This window comes from Coregonus lavaretus, assembly GCF_964263955.1.
Source record: "Coregonus lavaretus genome assembly, chromosome: 16".
Lineage (NCBI taxonomy): Eukaryota > Metazoa > Chordata > Actinopteri > Salmoniformes > Salmonidae > Coregonus > Coregonus lavaretus.
In genome coordinates, this window is record NC_140003.1 from 23,168,943 (window position 1) to 23,188,052 (window position 19,110).

Sequence of the window (19,110 nt, forward strand, 5' to 3'; positions counted from 1 at the left end):
GGGAGATTCTAGTATCTAGTATCTCTGTATGGCCACGGCAACACCAGATAGGGGATGTGTAATCTGGGTTTGAGGTTGAGTTCTTTAGGGTCCTTCTACAGGGCAGGCATTAGACTGTGGGGGACATTTCTATGGCACAAAAAAGCAGAGTTGTTGTGAAAACAGACTGTACCAATAATAGTCTGTGTGAAATTCTAAATATGTGTGGTCGTGTTCTGTGTGTACAGTATATGGACACTGTTTGGTTTTAAACCCATAGAAATGACCATTGTCCTGTCATTGATGTCCTGTGTGTTTTCTTTTCTTTTTATTATTATTACTTTTTTTACCCCCTTTTTCTCCCCAATTTCGTGATATCTAATTGCGATCCAATTGTCTCATCGCTGCAACTCCCCAACGGGCTCAGGAGAGGCGAAGGTCGAGTCATGCGTCCTCCAAAACATGACCTGCCAAACCGCGATCCTTAACACCCGCCAGCTTAACCCGGAAGCCAGCCGCACCAATGTGTCGGAGGAAACACCGTTCAACTGACGACCGAAGTCAGCCTGCAGGCGCCCGGCCCGCCAAAAGGAGTTGTTAGAGTGCGATGAGCCAAGTAAAGTCCCCCCCCCTCCACCGGCCAAACCCTCCCCTAACCCGGACGACGCTGGGCCAATTGTGCGCCGCCCTATGGGACTCCCGGTCACGGCCAGTTGTGACACAGCCTGAGAACAAACCCGGGTCTGTAGTGACGCCTCAAGCACTGTGATGCAGTGCCTTAGACCGCTGCGCCACTAAGGAGGCTTCATGTATGTTTTCTATTGACACTAGCAACAACACTTTTTGTGTCATCAAAATGGGACCCATGTGTTCTGCAGTTCATGTAGTGTTTTTGCTTTTTAACAGATGTTTAAAATCTTTCCACCCTTTAATGGGGGCCTTAACATTTCAGTGACCCATTTTGTTTTTAAAGCTGTACTTTTTTTCATTAAAATACTATTTTGGTCCATAAATGAGCAACAGAATCAAAAGCAGTAGAGAGGGCTAAAGTTTATGCTTTCAACCAGCCCCAGGCTCACAGCAGTTGTAAATCAGTTGAATGACTCCTGTTCTACCTATTGTTTTTCTCTGTGTGTCTGTCTGTCTCTGTGTGTTGTGAGAAGAAGGACAGAGAGCAGTGAGTCAGCAGGAGTTTGGACAGTCTCAGGCAACAGACAGGAAATACTGTATTTGGAAACACAGCAGTTGGTCCAGACTTCAGAAATAACTCGGTATAGGAAACATTTTGTTTATTTTGCAGCCTCTTACAAAACGACCTGCATAATGTTTACCTTTCTCCCATTTGCTTTGAAGCTGAATCTCTCCACTCTATCGCACTTACAAATCCATAGGCCTACAGTGCATCGACCATTCTCTAACTAACCCGCACTTACCTGCCTCTCTAACACTTCTTAGGTTCCATATTATCCTGGTCTGAAGTCAGCCAATCAGCCAACCTCATACTCAACACATTCAAACCCTATACTTCACCTATATGTCATCTTACAGTGCCTGGTCCGTGAGTTTTGGTGAGCGGCCCTCTTTTGGCAGGTTTGTTGTGGTGCCATATTCTTTCCATTTTTTTATAATGGATTTAATGGGGCTCCATGGGCTGTTAAAAGTTTCTGATATTTTTTTATAACCGAACCCTGATCTGTACTTCTCCACAACTTTGTCCCTGACCTGTTTGGAGAGCTCCTTGGTCTTCATGGTGCCACTTGCTTGGTGGTGCCCCTTGCTTAGTGGTGTTGCAGACCTTTCAGAACAGGTGTGTGTGTGTATATATACTGAGATCATGTGACACTTAAATTGTGGACTTTATTTAACTAATTATGTGACTTCTGAAGGTAATTGGTTGCACCAGATCTTATTTAGGGGCTTCATAGCAAAGGGGGTGAATACATATGCACGCACCACTTTTCCGTTATTTATTTTTGAGAATTCTTTGAAACAAGTTATTTTTTTTCATTTCACTTCACCAATTTGGGCTATTTTGTGTATGTCCATTACATGAAATCCAAATAAAAATCTATTTAAATTGCAGGTTGTAATGCAACAAAATAGGAAAAACGCCAAGGGGGATGAATACTTTTGCAAGGCACTGTATATTCCAAGCCTATATTTTCAGTGCTAACCCCAGCACTGAGGAAGGCAACAACACTCTCAGCCCAACCTGCCACTTTAGTTCTGTTTGAATTACTTTCTCTCTCTCTCTGGGGCTTGGTAGATATATCTGCACTCCCCCACGTGTGATTTAGTTGCTTTGGCCTAGTGCCCTGGACTGAGCTGAGCTGGGCTTTGGCTGTGAAAGGGATAGACTACTTTTCTGGTCCTTTTCTGCCTGTATCTCGCTTGTTGTTCTCTGTCAGAGAGCGAGAGAGAGAGTGCTGTTCTGTAGCCAGAATGGCAGTGATGCGAGATGTGCATTGACTTAACTCAGTGACCTAAATCTTGGGGGGGGGGGGGGAGGGCGAGAGTGCGCGCTTGCAGAGCTTTGACTGAGATGAAGTGGGTCGGATCTCCCCTCATTATGGCTCAGTTTATCTGGGGCTAAGCCTGCATCCCGATGAGCCCTGGTCAAAAGTAGTGCACTTATTAGGGAATATGGTGCCATTTGTGACACAGCCTTAGTTTGATCTCTCTGCCTGGCATGCTGGCCTGGATGTCAGGAGGACCAAGTCATTAGCGGGGAAAAGATAAGCAAAATATAAACTGCTGAATTACACCATTACAACAGCCCAAGGCTAAGATGATTAACTGCACCAGACCAGTACCCATGCATTATGCCAAATGCACATCTGTTTCAGGGTGTGAGTGGAATTCGGTGACGATAATGGAATGTGTGCTAGTTATTACGTACAGTTGGGTGTTTTTATAATTTATTGCTACATTACCCCATATGCTTTCTCAGTGAACTCTGTCTGCAGCTAGAAAAAGAGCATGCCTGTTGGTGAGACATGCCCAATGGAGAATTAGACCCATAGTGATTTAATGTACTGTAGGCCTATCTGATTACATGCCCATAGTACCCAACCAAATGATATAAAGGGTCATTCAGGGATGAGGATTATTAGTAGGGCTATGTGACCATGGTGACGAGTCCACACCAGTACTGACCTTCAGTCAGAAGAGAAATGGTCTTGATGCTATCAGAGGAAATGCTTGTACTGCTTTGAGTCCTGACCTCCCTAGGGCATTTTACACCGGATTACAAATCATTAAACCAGCTCTACTGATCCTCATCTACATGTTCTGGGCACTCTGCCTCCTCACTCTGTTATTTAAAAACACACTTTCTCTCTCACACACACAGGCACACACAGACACACACACACACACACACAAGAAGTAGAGAATAGAGGAAACAGGTGTGACGGAAGCACGTTAGGACTTGCCTCAGTGTTTGAAAACAATATCATAGAAGCCATGAGGCAGTAGTCAGTGTGCCATGTAGACGGTCAAGTGAGCATTACCCAAACAAACCAAGATGAATCTACTGTAGGGCTCTCCAACCCTGTTCCTGGAGAGCTACCCTCCTGTAAGTTTTTGCTCCAGCCCCAGTTGTAACTAACCAGATTTATTTTTATTTTTTTTCATCAACCAGCTAATTATTCGAATTAGGTGCGCTAGATTAGGGTTGGAGCAAAAACATTCAGGATGGTAGCTCTCCAGGAACAGGGTTGGAAAGCCCTGATCTACTGTAACCTTGCCGCCCACACTATGAACTTCCCAGCAGTGCCCTCTGTTAAAGGACACGTTCCCAGGCCTCTCTCACAGTGACTCAGCCACCAGGACCAAAGGCAGGGTTGTGCACACAAACACACACACACACCATGGTTGTGCTACTGGCCGCCATCAGTGACCGTTGGGCGCAGAGATGACGTGACCGTAAACCACAGGGATGATTAATTTGACCAGACTCAACTTTTCCACCTCTTAAAATATGATCCTTAAAAACAGCACAAACCCTTTAAAGACATGCTCCGGTACATTGGCGACTAGGAAAGTATTTTTTAAACCTGGATGTGTCAACGTGTAGTTCATACATGCATAATCTATGAGCAGAATTACTGTTTTACCTCAATTAGCCACGAAATCCCTAGTTTGAAAGCGGCTTTTTTTTAAAGCTGTGTCACGCCATTTTCCCTACATTTCTCCCCACGTGGGCCAGCACCCTAGCAATTCGAGTTCTAGCCAATGAGCTTCAGCCCCTCTCATTTCAGTGACAGCGAGTAAGAGGCCTGCCCAGTGTTATCCAATGAGGTTGCAAGGCTGGCCCAACGGCTCAGTGGACACAGCAGAGAGAGAGCGAGAGCGCAATGACGTGGTGCACATATGTGACGTAGTATGCAATTGTCGGGGACTACTTTTGGCTCATTACATTTGACATTTTAGTCATTTAGCAGACGCTCTTATCCAGAGCGACGTACAGATAGTGAGTGCATACATTTTTCATACTGGCCCCCCGTGGGAAACGAACCCACAACCCTGGCGTTGCAAGCGCCATGCTCTACCAACTGAGCTACCAACATGAGTGCTACTTTCAGAACTACTGGCTAAGAAGTATACATAAGTTCCGGAGAATCTCTTTAAAACAGGACTCTGGTGTATGTGACTCACTCATGGCAACTTGGGCTGAATAAAGAAATGCCAATTCCACGTTTTAACTTCTGACACCCGTATGTTTATAATCAAATCAAATTGAAAGCATTTTAGAGACTGTCCGGTTTTATTAAGAAAAGAGTCAGTCTTTTTGGCTTTGGCTTTTTATTGCCGCCTCGAACATCTTTCCGAGGGGCACTTCAACCTGTAACTTATTACCCATGATTTGAGGTGTAGTATGTCTTTAAAACAATGTGAACATCCTACTCAGAGAGCACTAATTCAATTTGTTAGGCGGCCCACATTCTCTGGGCCCTGTCTGTCAGTTGGCATACATCTCTACTGTCCCACAACAGAATGGAATCCTTCTGTAGATTCTAGAACAAGCTTAAAAAAAGGCCCCTAATAGGTGCTCCATAGATGGAATATCACTCTGTACGCTAGCAGTTTAGCATTGTTGTTGTGCTGCAAGGTTCAGACTGGTTAGTTAGCCCCCTGTTGTTCAATCTGTAAAGTTTATTATAGTATTAGGCTTTCCTAATACTTAAACCCAGTGGAATTCTCCTGCCATTAGAGGAGAGAGAGATTGCTAAGACACCTGGATTGCATTAGGAGAGATCAGACCAGACTTGTCTTTTTCTCTTTCAGAAAAGCCTGAGAAAGTTTGGTCTCATGTAACGTAACGTCCCAGTGTCCACTTATTTCCCAAGGCTATATGGATGAGCATTGCAGGTGGAGAACTACATAACCCTTAGAGGTCACTCTATCTATACTGAACAAAAATATAAACGCAACATGTAAAGTGTTGGTCCCATTTTTCATGAGCTGAAATAAAAGATCTCGGAAATTGTTCATATGCACAAAAAGCTTATTTCTTTCAAATTTTGTGCAGAAATGTGTTTAAATCCCTGTTAGTGAGCATGCCAAGATAATCCATCCACCTGACAGGTGTGGCATATCAAGAAGCTGATTAAACAGCATGATCATTACACAGGTGCACCTTGTGCTGGGGACAATAAAAGGCCACTCTAAAATGTGCAGTTTTGTCTCACTATGCCACAGATGTCTCAAGTTTTGAGGGAGCGTGCAATTGGCATGCTGACTGCAGGAATGTCCACCAGAGCTGTTGCCAGAGAATTGAATGTTAATTTCTCTAACATAAGCCGCCTCCAACGTCGTTTTAGAGAATTTGGCAGTACATCCAACCGGCCTCACAACCGCAGACCACGTGTAACCACGCCAGCCCAGGACCTCCACATCCGGCTTCTTCACCTGCGGGATCGTCTGAGACCAGCCACCCGGACAGCTGATGAAACTGAGAAGTATTTCTGTCTGTAATAATGCCCTTTTGTGGAGAAAAACGTATTCTGATTGGCTGGACCTAGCTCCCCAGTGGGTGGGCCTATGCCCTCCCAGGCCCACCCATGGTTGCGCCCCTGCCCAGTCATGTGAAATATATTTCAATTGACTGATTTCCTTATATGACCTATTTTTGTTCAGTATATCTCTCTCTTTCTATATATATATATATATATATACAGTGAGGGAAAAAAGTATTTGATCCCCTGCTGATTTTGTACGTTTGCCCACTGACAAAGAAATTATCAGTCTATAATTTTAATGGTAGGTTTATTTGAACAGTGAGAGACAGAATAACAACAACAAAATCCAGAAAAACGCATGTCAAAAATGTTATACATTTATTTGCATTTTAATGAGGGAAATAAGTATTTGACCCCCTCTCAATCAGAAAGATTTCTGGCTCCCAGGTGTCTTTTATACAGGTAACGAGCTGAGATTAGGAGCACACTCTTAAAGGGAGTGCTCCTAATCTCAGCTTGTTACCTGTATAAAAGACACCTGTCCACAGAAGCAATCAATCAATCAGATTCCAAACTCTCCACCATGGCCAAGACCAAAGAGCTCTCCAAGGATGTCAGGGACAAGATTGTAGACCTACACAAGGCTGGAATGGGCTACAAGACCATTGCCAAGCAGCTTGGTGAGAAGGTGACAACAGTTGGTGCGATTATTCGCAAATGGAAGAAACACAAAATAACTGTCAATCTCCCTCGGCCTGGGGCTCCATGCAAGATCTCACTTCGTGGAGTTGCAATGATCATGAGAACGGTGAGGAATCAGCCCAGAACTACACGGGAGGATCTTGTCAATGATCTCAAGGCAGCTGGGACCATAGTCACCAAGAAAACAATTGGTAACACACTACGCCGTGAAGGACTGAAATCCTGCAGCGCCCGCAAGGCCCCCCTGCTCAAGAAAGCACATATACAGGGCCGTCTGAAGTTTGCCAATGAACATCTGAATGATTCAGAGGAGAACTGGGTGAAAGTGTTGTGGTCAGATGAGACCAAAATTGAGCTCTTTGGCATCAACTCAACTCGCCGTGTTTGGAGGAGGAGGAATGCTGCCTATGACCCCAAGAACACTATCCCCACCATCAAACATGGAGGTGGAAACATTATGCTTTGGAGGTGTTTTTCTGCTAAGGGGACAGGACAACTTCATCGCATCAAAGGGACGATGGACGGGGCTTTGTACCGTCAAATCTTGGGTAAGAACCTCCTTCCCTCAGCCAGGGCATTGAAAATGGGTCGTGGATGGGTATTCCAGCATGACAATGACCCAAAACACACGGCCAAAGCAACAAAGGAGTGGCTCAAGAAGAAGCACATTAAGGTCCTGGAGTGGCCTAGCCAGTCTCCAGACCTTAATCCCATAGAAAATCTGTGGAGGGAGCTGAAGGTTCGAGTTGCTAAACGTCAGCCTCGAAACCTTAATGACTTGGAGGAGTGGCACAAAATCCCTCCTGAGATGTGTGCAAACCTGGTGGCCAACTACAAGAAACGTCTGACCTCTGTGATTGCCAACAAGGGTTTTGCCACCAAGTACTAAGTCATGTTTTGCAGAGGGGTCAAATACTTATTTCCCTCATTAAAATGCAAATCAATTTATAACATTTGTTTTTCTGGATTTTTTTGTTGTTATTCTGTCTCTCACTGTTCAAATAAACCTACCATTAAAATTATAGACTGATCATGTCTTTGTTAGTGGGCAAACGTACAAAATCAGCAGGGGATCAAATACTTTTTTCCCTCACTGTGTATATGTGTGTATATATATATATATATATGTATATATATATATATATATACACACACACACACTACCGGTAAAAAGTTTTAGAACACCTACTCATTCAATGGTTTTTCTTTATTTTTACTATTTTCTACATTGTAGAATAATATTGAAGACATCAGAACTATGAAATAACACGTGGAATCATGTATTAACCAAAGTGTTAAACAAATTAAAATATATTTTTCATTTGAGATTCTTCAAATAGCCACCCTTTGACAGCTTTGCACATTCTTGGCATTCTCTCAAGCAGCTTCACCTGGAATGCTTTTCCATCAGTCTTGAAGGAGTTCCCACATATGCTGAGCACTTGTTGGCTGCTTTTCCTTCACTCTGCGGTCCGACTCATCCCAAACCATCTCAATTTGGTTGAGGTCGGTGGATTGTGGAGGCCAGGTCATCTGATGCAGCACTCCATCACTCTCCCTCTTGGTAAAATAGCCCTTACACAGCCTGGAGGTGTGTTGGGTCATTGTCCTGTTGGAAAACAAATGATAGCCCCACTAAGGCCAAACCAGATGGGATGGCGTATCGCTGCAGAATGCTGTGGTAGCCATGCTGGTTAAGTGTGCCTTGAATTCTAAATAAATCAGACAGTGTCACCAGCAAAGCACCCCCACACACCATAACACCTCCTCCTCCATGCTTTACGATGGGAAATACACATCAAGAGATCATCCGTTCACCCACACAGCGTCTCACAAAGACACGGTGGTTGGAACAAAACATCTCAAATTTGGACTCCAAACCAAAGGACCAATTTCCAACGGTCTAATGTCCATTGCTCGTGTTTCTTATTGGTGTCCTTTAGTAGTGGTTTCTTTGCAGCAATTTGACCATGAAGGCCTGATTCACACAGTCTCCTCTGAACAGTTGATGTTGAGATGTGTCTGTTACTTGAACTCTGTGAAGCATTTATTTGGGCTGCAATTTCTGAGGCTGGTAACTCTAATGAACTTATCCTCTGCAGCAGAGGTAACTCTGGGTCTTCCACTCCTGTGGCGGTCCTCATGAGAGCTAGTTTCATCATAGCGCTTGATGGTTTTTGCGAATACACTTGAAGAAACTTTCAAAGTTCTTGAAATGTTCCGTATTGAATGACCTTCATGTCTTAAAGTAATGATAGACTGTCGTTTCTCTTTGCTTATTTGAGCTGTTCTTGTCATAATATGGACATGGTCTTTTAGCAAATTGGGCTATCTTCTATATACCCCCCCTACCTTTTCACAACACAACTGATTGGCTCAAACGCATTAAGAAGGAAAGAAATCCCACAAATGAACTTTTAACAAGGCACACCTTTTTAATTGAAAGGCATTCCAGGTAACTACCTCATGAAGCTGGTTGAGAGAATGCCAAGAGTGTGCAAAGTTGTCATCAAGGCAAAGGGTGGCTATTTGAAGAATCTCAAAGAAAAAATATATTTTGATTTGTTTAGCACATTTTCTACTATACCCCGCTCAAAGGCACTTAAATATTTTGTCTTCCCATTCACCCTCTGAATGGCACACACAATCCATGTCTCAATTGTCTAAAAGGCTTTAAAAAAAAATATATTACCTGTCTCCTCCCCTTCATCTACACTGATTGAAGTGGATTTAACAAGTGACATCAATTAGGGATCATAGCTTTCACCTGGATTCACCTGGTCTGTGCTTCTGGCACGTGTTTGGATTATGGTCTAAACTTGGCCGATGAAAATTTTGCCCACATCGGGTTAAGGCTTGAACACACCAATAACGGTTGCCTGCTGAGAGTACTTGCAAATAATATATATAAATAAATAAATTGGTCATTCAGCAGACGCTCTTATCCAGAGCGACTTACAGGAGCAATTAGGGTTAAGTGCCTTGCTCAAGGGCACATCGACAGGTTTTTCACCTAGTCGGCTCGGGGATTAGAACCAGCGACCTTTCGGTTACTGGCACAACGCTCTTAACCACTAAGCTACCTGCCACCCCTGCAAACTGATTTTACACATAGAATCAGCAGTCAGACGTCAACAGCGCGCTGAACGATCGATAGATCCATTATCGGTGTGTGTGACCCCTTCAGTCATTTTATTTTATTTATTCAGATAGGTATTTCACAATTTATTTGAGTAGTATTCAATCAAAAAATCAACAGTACAGTAGCCTAATTGTTTTACATTGATAAGGCTTTGCCATCTCCGCCTCTGTCTTTTTTAAACTTGAGATTATCGAAGGCCACAGCAGTTAGGGTATAATCACAGCTGTTGTGTGTCCCCATTAAGGGGTTATTTCTCTTGACTGAAGAACCCAGCCTACTGTGTGTTGTTACTGTGAGATCTGCCACTAACACACACACACAGGACCGCTACTGAGACAAATGAGTGTTTGAACAGTGATTAACTCCACTCTGACATCACACCCTTAAGGCTTAGCTTGACCATGGGCTAGTTCTGATGTCGATAAGCTTAGTTCCATTTAAGATGGTTGGTTCTAGAGGCCCAATCCCCGACTGGAATAATTGAAAGTACTCCAGTTGTTCATGACTGATGAGGCATTTCTGGCAAGGAAGAAGACCGCTTTTGTGATCCATAACAATTTGGGTTAAGCCGAATTATTGTGAATGGCTGTGTCGTCTATAGATAGATAGTTTCTTCATGTTTGAATTTTCTTCCCAGTTAGAATGGCCTTCTTTTTTTTACAAACATTGGATTAAAATAAGTTTATATTTTGGGTTCTGATGGGGTACGACAGTTGAACTAAGCATTTATAGTTATACACTTCAAGAATCAATGGGTACATATCATTCATTTATAAGACCAAAAAGTGTATGTATCAACTGCATATTGACCCTTTAAAGCTCCTTGGCGCTACCATATGGACCTGTGTTAATACCGCTTGAATCTGTGTCTGTGTAGTATGACTGTCCTCACAGTCTCCCCCTCCTTACCTCCTCTCTCTTCTCAGGTCACGGAGAGTGCCACTGTGGGGAGTGTAAGTGCCACGCAGGCTACATCGGGGACAACTGTAACTGTTCCACGGACACGTCTTCCTGTGTGTCTGATGATGGGAAGATCTGTAGTGGGCGAGGCAGTTGTGCGTGCGGGCGCTGCCATTGTACAGAACCAGGGGCCTTTGGGGACACCTGCGAGAAATGCCCCACCTGCCCCGATGCCTGTGGCACCAAAAGGTACGGGACAGAGAGGAAGGGATGTATGAAGTGGGGGGGGGAGACTGAGAGATGCAGGGCAAGAAGAGAGGGGAGGGAGAGCAGGGCAGCCATGTCCTAAGTGTCCAGGGGTTTCTAATGTGCACCTGAAGGTGAGATTTGACCCATCATGATAAGACCCATATCATCCATTACCATGCATTAAGGTACAAAAAGGATTTAAGACTCATATAACTCACTTTAGATTAGCTCTAGATTATTTCTGTAAAGGGTCTATCAGAGTACCAAACGTGTATGCGTACACACAGCAGTGTTGTAAAATATTGGACCGTTGGCTTTCATACTTTTCTAATTCTCAGCGCAGTTCATAAAATTTGTCCAACTGTCAACACATTCAAATGAATAGGTGAGGCATACCGGAGACCCTTTGGTTGGGAATTGTGGAGAGGTGCGCTTTTGGGCTGTGTCCCCCCCACGGATGGTGGTCTCAGAGCCGCGTAGCTATGTCACAATGGGACGCCGGACTATTGCGTCTCAACGTATGTGGACTATGATTTACGCTTAAGACAATACGCTAAGAAGATGTTAAGATGGCTCCCATTCCATTGGTGTCCCCCGAAAAAACGAAAGGTTACGACCGAAACTCCTCGCTCTAATCACTCAGGCTCAGAGTTTATCAGCAGTCTTTCCCAGGGAATGTGTTGCTATCAGTCACAGTGGTACCCTCCCAGCATGCTCCTATAATCACATATGGCTCTCATTTCAGAGGTAAAAGGTGACCTTTTAGTGTGTGACCCTTGACCATAAACTGACCTTAAACTCAAGGCCTGGTCACCTCTGTGCTCCTGTAAACACTACACGTATGATGTATGTCATTAGGCCACGCTCACGGTCTCTCTCTGTCATCTCTCCATCTCTCTCTCTCTCTCAGGGAATGCATCGAGTGCCGACTTTTCGACTCCGGAAGACTGTCCGACAACCAAACCTGCCAGCGGCTATGCAAGGACGAGATCATCACCGTGGAAACACTTAGTGAGTAAACAACACACTGACTGTGGCTTCCCTCTCTAACATCAGCTGGCCAGCAGACACACACATACATACATACACACACACACACACACAGAGGAGTATCAACATCTGTGGTTAGCGTCTGCAGCAGTTTGTTGTTGATGCGTTACAGACCTCTTCCCTTGTCTTAGTTTATTAGCTCTCTCACGCTCTTATTGTGCACAGCCTTGCCAAAACAAGGCGTATGTACAACTGTTTGAGCTGTTTCAGCTAATGTGACATGACCCAGCTGCTCTGACAGGTTAGCTCAGACCAAAGTAACGCACGGTTCTCCGACCCACACACACGCCCATACGCCACGTCTGTAATTACTTATGAAAATAAATATACCCTCTCCAGTCCAGCGTGGGTGTCTGTTTATGTTATTTTCTGGCGAGTGTCAGTCTGGGTATCTAGTGGCAGAGGAGACGGACATCTTCTGTTCTGTCCTCCAGGTAGCAGCTTATAATAACGGGCAGCGCCATGCAGCCAAACCCATCATTTGGTTCAAAAACATGACGCCCTTACACTCCCCATCTACCACACCCTCTAAACAAACATGTAACTCAACCTGCACCCATAACTCTAAAAGCCATGACCCTTAAGTGGAACATAGACAGTCCCAGGATTTGGTCTGTCTGGATCCCCTCAGCATTTTGCATTGCGGGGGATAGTTGTCTAGGAATGTATTAATATGTTAATGTTGCTTGTGGGGGCATTGTGATGCTGACATGCCAATAGAGTGCCATTTCAGATGCACCTTGGGCTCTGGATTTAAAGGGCTTGTTATAATATCTCACTGTCGCCTGTCCCAGCTCTGCCCTCACTGCCCTGCCAGTCCTAGATCTGTTCTGTTTCACTGCATTCTCTCGCTCTGCTATTCCAACCATCTGACCTCCCCTAATAGACTCTGCATGTACATTCCGGTAACTTCTCTCCTGCTGAAAGCAGAGAGGGGAGAGGAGGCTGGAGGGAAGCAAGGGGAGAGGGAAGAAGGTGTAGGGGGCTAGAGCTAGTCTCTCCTCAGTTCCCAAGGCGTTTAGAATATTTGAATGATGAAGAGTTTGCAAAAACAAGGACAAAAAACCAAAGCAAGTATCTCTGTCCTTACTGTGGAATGTGATCACTCACTCCTCCAAGAGGGATTTCTCATTAAAGCAATGCGTCTTGATACATTTTCCCACATTGTTGTGTTGTTGGAGCTCTCACCATTCTCTTGTTTTCTTTCTTCTCTTTCTGTTTCTTCTCTCAGTAAGTTTCGCCAGCTGTTTTATTGCTTGTGTCTCAGCAGCGCCTCTCTCTCTTTTTGTCCTCTTACAGAAACGGAAGACCCAAACGCTGTCCTTTGCTTGTACAAGACAGAGAACGAGTGTGTGATGAAGTTCATGTACTCTGAACACACCAACGGCATGTCAGTCCTCACCGCGCTCAAAGAGCCAGGTCAGTACTGCTACAGAAAACATGGACATAACACATCAGCCAGCTGCTTCTCTTTACATTCAAAGAAATGGAGGATGAAAACAATAACAGAGAAGGCCATGTGTTGCAGTATGAAATACTGTATACCATGTCTGTTTGTTATTATCTGGTGAGTGTCAGTCTGGGCCTCTTGTGGACATGCATTCTATTGGACAGTGGGGTTATGATATTAGATGTATATGTCATGAAACCAACACTTTACACGTTGCGTTTATATTTTTGTTCAGTGTATATGTCTCTTTCTATATTTCTCCTAGCTATATCTTTGTGTATTTTCTTAGTTCCTGTGTATATCTGCTTTTTATTAACCCTTGTTTATGTTTGTTTGTTTGTGTCTCCCCTCCCGTCTCCAGAGTGTGGCGCAGCGCCGGATGCCATGACAGTCCTCCTGGCGGTGGTGGGTAGTATCCTGCTGGTGGGCATTGTGCTGCTAGCCATCTGGAAGCTGGTCATCACTGTGCACGACCGGCGAGAGTTTGCCCGCTTCCAGAGCGCACGCTGCCGCGCACGTTACGAGATGGTGAGGAGGATGATTAACCTACTTATGACAGTGATTTACAGTGCCTTCAGAAAGTATTCACACCCCTTGACTTTTTCAACATTTTGTTGTGTTACAGCCTGAATTTCAAAAGTGGAATTATGTTTTTCGAAATGTTTACTAATTAATTAAAAATGAAAAGCAGAAATGTCTTGAGTCAATAGTATTCAACCCCTTTGTTATGGCAAGCCTAAATAAGTTCAGGAGTAAAGATTTGCTTAACAAGTCACATAATAAGTTGCATGGACTCTTTGTGCAATAATAGTGTTTAACATGATTTTTTGAATAACTACCTCCTCTCTGTACCCCACACATACAATTATCTGTAAGGTCCCTCAGTCGAGCAGTGAATTTCAAACACAGATTAAACCACAAAAACCAGGGAGGTTTTCCAATGTCGTGCAAAAAAAAAGCAGACCTTGAATATCCCTTTGAGCATGGTGAAGTTATTAATTACACTTTGGATGGTGTATCAATACACCCAGTCACTACAGAGATACAGGTGTCCTTCCTAACTCTGTTGCCTGAGAGGAAGGAAACCGCTCAGGGATTTCACCATGAGGCCAATGGTGACTTTAAAACAGTTAGAGTTTAATGGCAGTGATTGTAGTTACTCCACAATACTAACCTTAATGACAGAGTGAAAATAAGGATGCCTGTACAGAATACAAATATTCCAAAATATGCATCCTTTTGCAATAAGGCATTAAAGTAAAACTGCAAAAAATGTGGCAAAGAAATTAACTTTATGTCCGGAATACAAAGCGTTATGTTTGGGGCAAATCCAACACATCACAGAGTACCACTCTTCATATTTTCAAGCGTGGTGGTGGCTGCATCATACTATGGGTATGCTTGTCATCAGCAAGGACTATTACGTTTTTTTTTGGGGGGGGGGGGACGGACGGACGGAATAGATCTAAGCACAGGTAAAATTCTAGGGGAAAACCTGTTTGTCTGCTTTCCACCAGACACTGGGAGATTAATTCACCTTTCAGCAGGATAATAACCTAAAACACAAGGCCAAATATACACTGGAGTTGCTTACCAAGATGACATTGAATGTTCCTGAGTGGCCTAGTAACAGTTTTGACTTAAATCATCTTGAACATCTATGGCAAGACTTGAAAATGGCTGTCTAGCAATGATCAACAATCAACTTCTCAGAGCTTAAAGAATTTTAAAAAGAATAATGGGCAAATATTGTACAATCCAGGTGTGCAAAGCTCCTAGAGACTTACCCAGAAAGACTCACAGCTGTAATCGCTGTCTAATGTGATTTTAACATGTATTGATTCAGGGGTGTGAATACTTATGTAAATGAGATATTTCTGTATTTCATTTTTAATCCATTTGCAAAAAAATCTAAAAACATGTTCTCACTTTGTCATTGTGGGGTATTGTGTGTAGATAAATTGGTGAGAAAATAAATCTATTTAATCCATTTTGAATTCAGGCTGTAACACAACAAAATGTGTAATAAGTCTAGGGGTATGAATATTTTCAGAAGGCACTGTACATATAAAAGGTTGAATTCATATGAGACTGAGCCACTGAAGTTATGGGAATCAATGAGAAGGACGACTATCTATTACACTATCTATCAAATGAAAGGCTGTGTGAATTACTGTGAAGACTGTTTTGGGACAAGAATAGGCCTATGTAAGTTATGAGACTTGCATGTCTGAGAAGGATAGGATATATGCACATCCCATTTGAAATGCCAAGTTGTTGAATGTATAGTTGTAGTCTTTCATCTCATTGTGGTGTACATCCAATGTACTGTTGGAACAGTTTCCGTGAATCATAACACTGAAGCCATATGTGGGAACTGGGGTAGGAACATAGTTGTATTTCAAAGTTTATTCGCCACGTGCACAGGATACAATGGGTGTAAAACAGTACAGTGAAATTCTTACCTTGAGAGCTCTTTCCAAATAATGCAGTAATAATATAGATAATAGAAAATATAATAAAACATTTAAGTAAGAATAAAAACCACACAATAACTACGATGAGAGTTAAAGAAACAAGAGAATGCAATTTTGTCATTTCACTTTGCCTGTAACAACCATGATGAGCACCGGCATGTCTGATTAGGTTTCGCTGCATCGCAGCTTGTGAGATAATCTCTATTGCTCGCGTCCTCTCTCCTCTCTCCCCGCCTCCTTCTCAAAACACATTGGAGGAAAAGGTCAGAAGGGAGGGACCTCTGGCTTTCTCATCCAATTGGTTTTTAGAAGCAGAGGATGCGAGGAGGATGTAATTGAGATTCACCCACTGACTCAGAGTAGCCTTCAATCAGCCTACCAAAGGTTGCATCTTTACAGAGAACTGTATGTCCGGTAGCTCGCGGGCTGTCAGGGAGGAGCTTGCAAGTAGGTACTGAGAAATAATCAGTAGGCCTAATATTGCATGAAATAATTATTCTCCCCAAGCTGTTTACAGGTATTTAACATCATTCTGCATTTTTGCCATCTATTTTCCCAACATCTATCGGTTAAATTCCATTGTTAAAATGTTTTAATTCAGTTACAAAAGTAACAGTCCTGGCTGAACCCCATATGTGAGTGCACTTTGGCCACTTCGCAGTTACAGTGTAGCCTATGCGCAAAATGGACAAAAAGAAAACAGGATATTTGTACGTCGATAAAACAGCTCTGCTTTGCTTGGTAAGTAATATTGACCAAATAAGCCATTTTTACCCTCGTTGCATCAAATATGTATACGGCTGAGACAAGTTTTAAACACTTTAATGGTCAAATGTTATTTTATTCAAATCAAATTGCTGACACTGTGACAGCGCTTCAAACTAAAAAAGTCCATGTCGGAGGTAGGGATGGATGTGCACGAGTTTCGACGGACGTCAAAACTCGATCTTCACCAGATATTTTTTTGTACTGTAAAACTGTAAAACTATTTGGTGGAATGTGCTTTGAATTATTTATTTATTTTGTCTTGAAGACTACATTAATTTGCTTTGAATCCTACATGTGCATTTACAGGGCACAACAAAAAAGAAACCAAGCCAAGCATCATGCAATTATTCTCCCTAAATTCCCTTTCTCCTCAGTGTCTCACTCAATTGCGTTTTGACCGCTCCCTCTACACACGTGTCCTGAGTGTGCGCACAAGCTCCCGTTAGGCCTACATAAATGCTTATAAAAACGTATCTAATTGAGGGATACACAAGCGACATTCCTTGACAAATCTTGACAGTTTTATCACTAATTAATATTTTCATTAGAATCAACAAACAGATGTTTTGGCCGTAATTCATCACCATACAGTGTTCAATGTGGAATTATCCATTTAGAAAATTCCGAAGAACAGGCAGAATAAACTCAATTAAATGTCTGTATATCGAAAAGAAGACCGATTTTGGTTTGTAACCCTGAAACAATTGTATTTCAACTCGCTAAAAAATTGAGCCCAGTTTCAAATGATCACTCTGAGAGTAACTGTTACAGACAGGAGATGCGCATCACTTAGCACTGGCAACTTTTTTCATTTGGAAATGTATTCTGTTATATTACATGTTTTTTACTACAAAATAGGTGTCTTGACTGTGATAAGGTCTTGGGAAATAAGATAGCCTTGTTTTGTTAATTTATCAGACAAGACAATGCCATTGCACAGCCATTGGCTTCTGCAAGCTAGCGCCACTGCGGAGGTTACTACCTTTTTGAAGATTTTGTTCCACGATATAATATAACCAGTTGAGATTACGGTTTCAATAAATCGTTATTTCAATTATTTCATTTGCAAATAAATTCATTAAAAATCCTACAATGTGATTTTCTGGATTTTTTTTCTCATTTTGTCTGTCATAGTTGACGTGTACCTATGATGAAAATTACAGGCCTCTCATCTTTTTAAGTGGGAGAACTTGCACAATTGGTGGCTGACTAAATACTTTTTTCCCCCACTGTATTTCAGCTTTTATTTCTTTCATCACATTCCCAGTGTGTCAGAAGTTTACATACACTCAATTAGTATTTGGTTGCATTGCCTTTAAATTGTTTAACTTGGGTCAAACGTTTCGGGTAGCCTTCCACAAGCTTCCCTCAATAACTTGGGTGAATTTTGGCCCATTCCTCCTGACAGAGCTGGTGTAACTGAGTCAGGTTTGTAGGCCTCCTTGCTCGCACACGCTTTTTGAGTCCTGCCCACACATTTTTTTATAGGATTGAGGTCAGGGCTTTGTGATGGCCACTCCAATACCTTGACTTTGTTGTCCTTAAGCCATTTTGCCACAACTTTGGAAGTATGCTTGGGGTCATTGTCCATTTGGAAGACCCATTTGAGACCAAGCTTTAACTTCCTGACTACTGTCTTGAGATGTTGCTTCAATATATCCACATAATTTTCCTTCCTCATGATGCCATCTATTTTGTGAAGTGCACCAGTCACTCCTGCAGCAAAGCACCCCCACAGCATGATGCTGCCACCACCTTTTTCCTCCAAACTATTTGTGTTTCATCAGACCAGAGGACATTTCTCCAAAAAGTACGATCTTTGTCCCCATGTGCAGTTGCAAACCGTAGTCTGGCTTTTTAATGGCGGTTTTGGAGCAGTGGCTTCTTCCTTGCTGAGCGGCCTTTCAGGTTATGTCGATATAGGACTCGTTTTACTGTGGATATAGATACTTTTGTACCTGTTTCCTCCAGCATCTTCACAAGGTCCTTTGCTGTTCGCACCAAGGTACGTTCATCTCTAGGAGACAGAACGCGTCTCCTTCCTGAGCGGTATGATGCCTGCGTGGTCCCATGGTGTTTATACTTGCGTACTATTGTTTGTACAGATGAATGTGGTACCTTCAGGCATTTGAAAATTGCTCCCAAGGTCTTGGCTGATTTTCTTTTGATTTTCCCATGATGTCAAGCAAAGAGGCACTGAGTTTGAAGGTAGGCCTTGAAATACATCCACAGGTACACCTCCAATTGACTCAAATGATGTCAATTAGCTTATCAGAAGCTTCTAAAGCCATGACATAATTTTCTGGAATTTTCCAAGCTGTTTAAAGGCACAGTCAACTTAGTGTATGTAAACTTCTGACCCACTAGAATTGTGATACAGTTAATTCTAAGTGAAATAATCTGTCTGTAAACAATTGTTGGAAAAATTTG

General features: G+C 42.8%; 1 protein-coding gene across 2 annotated transcripts in view; it reads left to right on the plus strand.

Annotated features, from left to right (window-relative positions):
- Positions 1-19,110, plus strand: part of itgb5 (integrin, beta 5) — a 70,792-nt gene that overhangs the window by 46,586 nt on the left and 5,096 nt on the right. For both annotated transcript variants that reach the window (XM_084180061.1, XM_084180060.1), the window contains 4 exons: positions 10,713-10,935; positions 11,846-11,946; positions 13,285-13,404; positions 13,797-13,963. In XM_084180061.1, coding sequence (XP_084036187.1) covers positions 10,713-10,935; positions 11,846-11,946; positions 13,285-13,404; positions 13,797-13,963 — 611 coding nt within the window. The remainder of the gene's footprint in view (positions 1-10,712; positions 10,936-11,845; positions 11,947-13,284; positions 13,405-13,796; positions 13,964-19,110) is intronic.